The sequence below is a fragment of the Vigna unguiculata genome, chromosome 2 (assembly GCF_004118075.2).
Source record: "Vigna unguiculata cultivar IT97K-499-35 chromosome 2, ASM411807v1, whole genome shotgun sequence".
NCBI classification, from domain to species: domain Eukaryota; kingdom Viridiplantae; phylum Streptophyta; class Magnoliopsida; order Fabales; family Fabaceae; genus Vigna; species Vigna unguiculata.
The window spans coordinates 26,485,141-26,494,974 of record NC_040280.1 but is presented as its reverse complement, the minus strand read 5'-3'; the positions used below and the strand labels follow the sequence as shown (position 1 = coordinate 26,494,974).

At 32.2% G+C, this 9,834-nt stretch overlaps 1 protein-coding gene across 1 annotated transcript; it reads right to left on the bottom strand.

Moving 5' to 3' along the window:
- Positions 1-6,736, bottom strand: LOC114174214 (AT-rich interactive domain-containing protein 6-like). Its single transcript, XM_028059005.1, has 13 exons — positions 6,494-6,736; positions 5,265-6,120; positions 5,121-5,160; positions 3,746-3,798; positions 3,172-3,217; positions 2,537-2,629; positions 2,199-2,306; positions 2,041-2,092; positions 1,870-1,951; positions 1,607-1,673; positions 1,469-1,519; positions 805-897; positions 1-414 (listed from the first exon to the last, which is right to left on the bottom strand). Exons 2-13 carry the CDS (start codon positions 6,080-6,082, stop codon positions 313-315), a joined length of 1,605 nt encoding a protein of 534 aa, XP_027914806.1. The 5' UTR covers positions 6,083-6,120; positions 6,494-6,736; the 3' UTR covers positions 1-312.
- Between the last annotated feature and the right edge of the window lie 3,098 nt (positions 6,737-9,834).

Genomic DNA, 9,834 nt, shown 5'->3' with positions numbered 1-9,834 from the left:
GACACATAAAAGGTCAAAAGTTTAATGTAATCTCACTATGAAAGTTACAACAACCCTCCTCCCTAGCAAATACAAATACAGAATTCTACCTAGCTCGTATTAACACGGTTAACAGTTAACTGAACTTCTTTGAAATAAATGCTACTCTAAGCCAGATATTGGCATGAGTTTTACAGACAGTAATAATTCTTCTACATGGTTTTGGGGTCAACTATCCTACATATATATATATATATATATATATATATATATATATATATATATATATATATATCATGGTCAAAGAGAAAGTCATCAAACCAGAAGGAACTACTATTCGGACAGTTCAAATGGTACACGAACAAACAACTGCCCATGCAGCGTCACCACCGCCGATGTCTGATGAGGATCAATTCTTGAGGGCAAGCTAACCACCTGAATTTATAAAATTTCTTGTGTTAAGAGTGAGAGGGAAGAGTAACATCACATAATATTCCTGAACAATCGAGTAGAAACCCCAAAAAGAGGGGGTTTAGATGAGGATTGTATTAATGAGCCTATAACCGTAGAATTAATTACTAATACCTAAGAATTTTAGAAAATAAACTTGCAAGTGTAGTGAAGCAAAGTAATAGTTTGATACAGACACAAAAGGTTGTTTCACTTTATATTCTTCAGTGTTTTGGTATGATGACTATAGTAGCAGGAAGAACAGACCACTGATGTTAGAACATGTAAACAAGACGGATTGAAAGTTGAAACAAAAGCAGTATTATTTTTAAAGCAAGACACTTTTTTTCATTGTTGAAGAGAAGTTAAATATACCTTTCTGAAAGGTGTCACGCCCCAAGGATTGTTGGGATGCTCAGGCTCACCACTTATGACAAGGCGTCCTGCTGGGTCTGACTGTACACGAACCTGGTTTTGAAAAAGCATCCACAGTTCCATTTCAGATTTTCGGTATTGTTTTTCAGTATTGTAACTAAAGCATTTAATGTTGAAGCGTTATTGCATCAAAAGTAACAAAGTTCAACAGAGGAAAAACTTTGCCTACAAAAGGAAAATGTAGAATACAAATTTTGAATTTATAAGTCAATTCTGATGGTCATCTGCCCGAGAATCAAAATCTCTAAATGAAAGTTGAATGTAACTATTATTTTCTTTCTTTAGAAGAGAAGTGGCTTTTATGAAATAGCTATTTCTTGAGATCACAACTTAAACCAATAATCTTTTAAGTGTCCTATGTAGCTCACAAACAATAGGCTGGATATGAAACAATTTGAAGTAAAGAACCGCAAATTTTCCAAGGCTCAAGGTTCAAGGGGAATATTCCAGAATATCCAACAGGTAGGCTTGTCCTAATATATGTTGAAATTTGCAATCGCTATAATGAATTTGGTATGCCTACCATACTGCAACTTCCTCTCAAGTAAAGGGGAGAAATAGAAAAAGTAATATGCTTAATTTTCACCATAACCAGAATGCATACCTCTTCCCGCAGAAGGCCAGGAACTAAAGCATATACCTCAAAACAATCTTTCTGCACGGAAGAGTGTTTATTTAAATCAGTAATTAGTAACTAGATACATGGCTTTTATGCTATCTCATCAAAGGATACAGAACTTACAGTTTTTTGTACATTGACTTTTACCCAGTCAGCAGGAGGTCCTATGTCAATCACAGTTGTGTCCAATCTAGCAGCCACGCAAATCAACAAAGGTGAGCAAGTCAGCAGATAAACCAAAGTCCTAAAGTAAACACTTCCTAATTTCAAGTAAAGAAAGTGGCTGGCAAAACGTTTCACTAATTAATTAAACAAATATATAAACAATTAATAAATACACAGAAAACACAAGAAAAGAGATTGAAAATGAAGTAACCGGTCTTAACTGTGGTTTAGAAGGTTTACTGCGTGCAGCTTTGACTGCATTATCCATGTAAGGTGAAGATGGCTTTTTACGTTTGTGCAAATCTGAGACAATAAGGAGATAATCCAATTCTGAGAATTGTTTAAAACCTGCTATACTGTTAAAAATGGAAGCAATAGGACGAAAGACATACTGATGCTTTTAAGCTGCTTTTCACGCTTTTGCACAGACATGGAATTCCTATCCTAAGAAAAAGAAAAGTATTAAACAATTATATGGAGGTCAAAACAGAGTAACAGACAATAATAAAGAATTCAGCGAACAAAAACAATAATTCAAAATCCTCCAGACCTTAATAATAGGGTCACTAACTTCACCATTCCCTAGGAGACGCTGTGAGTGCCAACCCTGCATAGCCCGTGCTGCAGCATCTCTCCGGGCTCTACCTGATGCTGAAGCCTGAATTTGCCCATCATTTAAAAAACAGTTTCAATAAACTGACGGTCACAGGAAAATTGACAGAGTGACAGTACAAAATAAGCAAAATTCAAATGCAGAAAATCAATGAAATTATGCAGATGTCAAATGTGGTTTTCCAATAATTCCTGTTCTCATATCCGCGACTTTTATGAGAATGGGCCTTATATTTGTTCATGAAACAGAAAGCAATGGTATAAATTACACATTACCTGATTTTCAATATTTACTGGCTCTGGGAGAGAAGAAATTGGCACATTTAGCTCACCACCTTTTATTTTATGTCTTTCATAATCAAGAAGTGCCTGGGGTAGGATATCACAAACAGCATGAATGAAGGTTAAATAGCATGGATGACAGCTGCATACTTCTAAAGGCACAATATCTGATCAATTTTCACACATTAGCAAATAGGAAAAATAATGAAATAAGCCTTTATTTCTTTTTAACATCTAAAACAAGCATGGCTAGATATTTATAGGTAACTGTGAGAAAGCAAACAAATATGAAATGTATCCCATGTCACTGCTAACTACTAAATGAAGAGAAAATTTGGGCACAAGAAAACTATGTAAAAGGTGTGGGATCTTCTCTGATAGGGTCATAGCATGAATGTCACCATCGTAACAAGCAGGAAAAGAATGATAACAATGTAAACAAATTGTAAAAGCTATTCAGGTATGCTTATTATCTACATCAATGTCAATATTCAAGCACATATAAAAAGCCTACTTATAAGCCTTAAAGGAACATCAACCAAGCACATATATAAATCATGTGCAATTAGTGAAAGCAATTAATAAAAAAAGAGAAACTGAATTATGACTAGTATATGTAGAGTAGTCACCTTCTCATAAAATCCCCGGAAAGTCCATGAGACAGTGGTGCATGTCCTGCATAGTTGGAGAACATTGCACTGAGTTAATATATTATACATTATATTATCTATAATTATCCATTCAGACAGCTCAAATTTTTCTGAAAAACTCCCCAACGCCCAGCCACCCAGTGAAAAAAGGAAAAGAAAATTGAAAATGAAGTCCAGTTGAGTAGGATATGGGGAAAAGCCAAAACAGTGACGAAATGTTTGAAGCCCACAAGTTAACCATGTCTTAAATATTGAAATCAAACAGCTGGTTCAAAGCTAAGCTAATATGCTTCTTAATCAACCATTCACAGTCCAATACATGCATCCAGCATTCTTTGTTTCCCATCAATACTTAACTTTAGAAACACTTCAAATTCTCGCAACTCCCTTACCAATAGATACTACCATTCCAGAGAGGCTATGCTTGGCAAAACAAACAGAAGAGATATAAAAACTACGCAGAAGACAAATACAAAATATGCATATATAACAAGATTTTGATTTCAGAGCAATAAACAAGATAAAGACACTGTAAGTGAAGAAAAATCCATACTTCGGAGGTTTGAAAGACTCTCCCACTTGCCGCCATAACTTACATGAAGTCACCTATTTATAAATATGAGCCAGTTAGGTGCATGACTTGGAAACATCAAAACAAGAGATAAATAAACAATCTAATTGCTTAGAGAGTAACCAATGTTAATTTGGCCCAAAAGACAACCCCTTAACATTTTGCTCATCCAATTGTAAAAGTACAGGACATCTATTCAACAACTGAAAAAAATTAAACAATTTTTTTAGTAAAATAGTAGACAGATTTACAACGTGTCACGTGCATCATGACAAACTATTCATTCATAAATTAATTAAACGAAAACAGATTACAGGATTATTAGGTGAGTATTTGGCAAGCTGGTATCTTCACGCCACTAAGAAACTGCATCACCTAGGATTTCTATGTCATGAATGCTATCATCGATACAATTAGGATACCAGGAATCTTATATCTCAAAATGTATGATGTTCTAAGTATATTTTGAATTATGTTCTGTTGACAGGATTAGTGACAAAAACAGGTTAAAGATGATAGTACCCCTCGGTATCATGTTGAGAAAAGGCAAACCGAGAGGAAATATAAAGAATTCATGGGTTATACACAGAACTATTCTTATTTATTTATAATGAAGAAAAGATCCAATAATAAGAAACAAAATCAATGTCTAAAAATGAAAAGTATTTGGTAAGATATTTCCCTGTGAAATCATATCAGATCTCCCTATTTAATGTATTTAAATCATATCTCTAACATGTTTGGTTTCATACTATACCCTAGCAATATAAAATACCTACAGTGTGATAACAGAGTATAACACGTACTGGTGTGAAGAATAGTTAACATGTAAAGCCTGTACATATTACTCTTCCTTAATTAGATGGTTTTGTTGCCATATTCTGTTAGGAATTAATTAATTAGACTCAAGGTATTGGTTGTCAGATTGATTATATAGTTGACTTCCGTAGAAAAGGGATGAGTATTCTGTAAATACACTTTCTAGTAGATGGAATGAACAACTCAGCCAGTTTTTCAATTGCAATAAATATATGTCACATTACTTATAAAAACTCAAGATTCTCATCACTCACTAGTCTCTTCTACCGTATATATGTGTGTGAATGCATTTGTTCACTTCATTTTACTAGGACAAATAACATTGGTCTTCCAACGGCTGGTGCCTTGCAAGTGACAAAAAAAATAAATAAATCATGTTACATGCTAGCTAGGTAGCTCATATGAAGACTGTTAACAAGCTAAACCAGCAACCTCCATGTGAAATTACAATGAACTTCTACTGTATCTAATCGTTCATCCAAGATGTGCTGCATAGTTTTGCGTAAGAGATTCAACAGGGAATAAGAAAAACGAATACCTTATCATAGCCACCCAATCTTGTTACAGCTCTCCACAACCTAATATTCAGCCATAAGTGAGCTTTATGCCAAAGTGATCATACTATGGACTAGTGTATTTATTTAAAAACAAGTAAAAGTTTAAATGAACATGAACCACTCACTTGAGGCAGTTTAGTCCTTCTCCATAAAACTTGGGATGTTTGAATTCCATGCTCCTCTCCCTAAAAAAGTTTTCAAGCTCCTTCATGAATGCTGACTGCTCCTCCTCTGTTCCTGACTCATTACCATCGTAGGAATGGTCAGCATCCAAGAAACAGAAGTGCTTTGAGTTTGAATTCCCATTATCAGCAGGATCGGTAGCTTGCTTTTCATCAGCCTTATTCTCAACTTCTAATACATTCACAAACTCAGTGTTTGTATCAGCAGGAGCAGGTTGTGATATAGGAGGCTCATTATGACTTGCAGGCATTGGATCACCATTGTCACAATTTTTACTGTCAACCACTCCACAGCCTTCAGGCTTCACTTCCACAGCCATTCCAACATTATCAATACTATTCTGACGAATATCATCACAATTCTCAACCTTCTTATCACTTGTGGGAAATTCTTCAGCTTCACCCTTCGCTTTAGACGCTTCTTCACATTCAATCGTATCCAAAACCTGAATATGAGACTCTACTGGGACAGAGTGAAAAGTATTTTTAACATCTTCTTGTGGAATTCCTTCTGAAACAACCTCAGGTTCCACATTTTTATGCTCAGCAGATGGCTCTTCCTTCTTAATTTCAGCAGGATTTGACCCACTTTCAACATGATTTGACCCATTTTCAACAAGGTTTGACGCTTCCTCTACTGGAGCAGGAGTAGAGGCCGCTTCAGGCTGAACTCGATCCTTTGTATCAACCAACACCTTGTTCTCTTCCACGACCGAGGACTCGCCCTGGGCAGCCTCTTCGTGTTCTTTTGCATCACTCATTTGACAATTTTAATCGTGCATGAGAACACAGCAACCTCCTACACCAACCCATTACAGTAATTTAAAAAAAAATAAAAAATCACAAGCTCACACTCAAAACACAGGCACCCAAAATACACAGAAGGGGATTTTTAAAAAAGGAGAGAGGGAGAGAGAGAGAGAAAAAAAAAAGGTTTAAAACTCCATGAACCAAACCCTACTGAGCGCAGACATTCACGGTTGAATTACCGCCATTAAAAGATGAAACAGGTGCCACAGAACTATGCGCTTATGAAATTCACAAAACGGGAAAATGTGATTACGAAATTCTTTGCAGGCATTCGACAACAGAATAAATCAATTCGAAGACAAAAAAAAAAAAAAAAAAAAAAAACAGAAAAAAGACTGGAAAACATCGCAATGTAGCATTACCTGTACAAATTGCAATTCAAGGGCAAGGAAGCAGTGTGAGCAGGAAAAAAAAAAATAACTAAAATGGAACACGGAGGTTTGAGGAATTTGAAAAACCCTAATTGTTTGTCCTCTTCTCTGCGGTTTGCAGGAATTTTCATCCCAACACCAATCGCTGGTTGAAGCGGCAGATTTTGATGCGTGTTTGGGTACACGCGCCACGCGCCGAGCAACTACAGGGTTGACCATACGACGTCGTTGCTGCCAGGACTCCGAGACGATCTGAGAATTTGGGCCTAGAACTTCGTTCGTATCGTATTGCGGCCGAAGATGGCCTTTTTCGCCTGCACCCTCCATGTCACTTTCTGCATCTCAATTAAAGTTATAATCTCCAAACTACCCCTTTTAAAATTATAATTAAAATCTCTACACTTTCTTATTTTTTATACTTTTTAGATTTTATGTTTGAAAAAATATTTTTAAATCCAGAAATGTCGAAAGTTCACAAATATTCGGATTGAATATTCTAAAAGATATTATAATATGCAAAAAGGACACTTTGGAACAGTTATTCTAGAATATAAAAATATCTTTAATATATTTAATCCAAAAAATATTAAAAAAAAACTTTAAATATTTTTATTATAATATGAAGGAAGGATAATTTAAGGATTACAACTTTTATTGAGGTGCAAAGGAGAAAACACCCCTGAAGATCGTGAGTTTCTTCCCTGCCGTAAAGATTTAGTTCTGCACCTCCCAAAAAGTGTTAAATCATCAAAAAAAAAAATTTTACCGAAAAAGTTTTTTTTTAAGAAAAAATATATTTGGATTATAGAAAATTCTGAAAAACTTAAGAACAAATTATTTTTTACACTTCTTTATAAATGAGGGACAATATAGTCATGATGGAGGTAGAAAAAGCAATTGGGCCCAGCAAGAAGAAATTTATAAGAGGGGCCCGATCTACAAGATACGGCCCAATAAAAATTTGTAGTGTTGGAATATGATTTTTGGTAAAAATGTTCATACCATTATTAAAAAAATAATAATGATATTTTAATTTATTTTTTTATTGATTTTTAACCTATTACTTCAGTTACAATTAAATTATTTTTTATAATTTCTTCTAATGATGTGATGCAATAACTTAATAATAATTAAAATGATAGATTAAAATTGGATAAAAATAATGAATTAAAATACCATGCTTGAGAAAAAGTAAAGGAGGAACACACCGACCTAAGGTATTATTATTCATCCACCAATCCAGTTCACCGATTCAATCTTATGCAAACCACTTTATCATAACTGAAAATTCGATGAAATAGTGAAAAGAAAAAACTCTTGATTTTTCAAGTTGATCACTTTTCTCTGTATTTTGAACAATTAATACGTCATTTTCTTCCTTAAGGAACAATTAATACGTCATTTTCTTTTTAAATTATTTAATTCCATTTTGGTGCTTGTATATCGAAATATTGGATAAAATTTATGAGAATGTAAACAAGTTGGAGAACTTTATTCCATAAATGTCTTCTTCCAACATTCTTGGTGATTGTGATAAATTTCTTAAAAAATATTTTGCTTCCAAAAAGCTTTGATACAAATAGGCCCACACTTTATACCCACTTTCTATCATTGATATAGATGAATCCAAGAAAACTTCGCAATCTATAAATTGGTTTTCGTCAAAATAAAAATGTGAAAAATAATTGAATACATTTAAAAAAAAAAAATCAAAGTTGAAATGAATTCACACGATATTCAATAACACCATTTTAATTTTTAACACAATTAACACGATGATTACGCATGAATCTGAATTGTTCTATTTTTGGTCCAAAAAATTTTTGGAAAAGTCAAAGTGATCATGCATTTGGATGAAAACATATAAATCGTTCTGTCTCAATAGCTAAAATTTTCTGTGACAGTTTCGATCACGTGTGTTGATTGTGTATGTTCTACATAGATCCACCATTATGTGGTGGATAAAGTGAAAATCGAAAAAAAAAAACTAAAAATAGATGGATATGATAACAGCTGTAAAATATGGATTTAGCGAGTATAATTGACATAACGAGAATACTTTTAAATGATTATTGTAAATTATATAATTTTATTTTATTCTGTTTTGGTTTAATTGTCAGAAAAAAAAAAGAAAAAAGTGTAAATAGGTTATTCATATACAAAAAGAAGATGACAAATTATATTTACACGATAACGATTAATTCAGTGATAATATTTATTGTAATTTACTTTCATTCATTTCTTTTATGAGTTTTTGGTCTGCCGTTGATAATTTATTTATTTTTATTGATCAATGTCCTAATGGCATAATTAATATATATCGAATTCTATAAGTGTAATATTAAATTAAGTCTGACTTAATCACATTAATATAATTTTATTTTATTTAAAAGATAGAAATACTCATAATTATTATACATATATGTTTCATATTTTATTTTACATTCATCAATAAAAGTTAAAGATAATTAAATAATAAAATAATTATATTTTAATGTTGTTAAAAATTAAATATAATTAAATATAAATCAGTTTAAATTAATCGTACAACCATAAAAAAATATTTTTAAATATCTACAAAATTTATAAGAAAAGAAACAAAAATAAAATATTTTAGAAGAAACCTTACAAATTTCAAAGTTATTTTTCTGTATTAGTAAGTTATTGTTTAAATCTTTAAAAATGTGTTTTTGTCTTTATAAAATTTATTATATGCATTTATACTATATTAATTAATATATTTAATTATTTCAATTTTTAATATAAAAATAAAAGAACCAATGCAAATTAATTATCCTTAACCAGTGTTCTAAGAGTATTGATTAGTATTCTCTTTTCTTTTGGGTATTCATGTTTCGTACAATTTAAGTTTCGAGTTACTTAAATATCTAAGTTCACCATTTGTAGTCACTATCTCACTTTCCTTCACACCATTTCACATTCATCTCAAAACACAAAAGTCTAATTATTAAAAATAAATGATGAGTTCCTAATTAATATTTACATAAAAAGAGAATTAAGTGAATAATTGGATATCTTTATAGAATTTACCCATAACAAAACATATGGTAAAACTACTTTGTTAATTGTAAAATCTTAATTAAAACACTTTAATTTAGATCGAAAAACATTTATTTGCTAGTACTATTTATACAAATTTCTCATGGAGTTGATATAGTTCACCCAAAATCGATTCGAAAAGGGTTGGACCAAAATTCTCAAAAAACACAAAAAGAAATTACAAACATTTCAACCAATATTCATATATTTTATTAAGATTAAAAAAAACTCCAAATTTTACACGAATGAAAATGAAGAGAAAAATTTATAAA

Excerpts from the sequence above, each read along its gene's own strand:
- LOC114174214 (XM_028059005.1), bottom strand. The coding sequence starts at position 6,082 with ATGAGTGATGCAAAAGAACACGAAGAGGCTGCCCAGGGCGAGTCCTCG. Across the intron at positions 1,952-2,040 it reads AAAGCAGCTTAAAAGCATCA|ATTTGCACAAACGTAAAAAG; the intron begins GTATGTCTTTCG and ends TTATTGTCTCAG. Across the intron at positions 1,520-1,606 it reads AAGTCAATGTACAAAAAACT|AAAGATTGTTTTGAGGTATA; the intron begins GTAAGTTCTGTA and ends TCTTCCGTGCAG.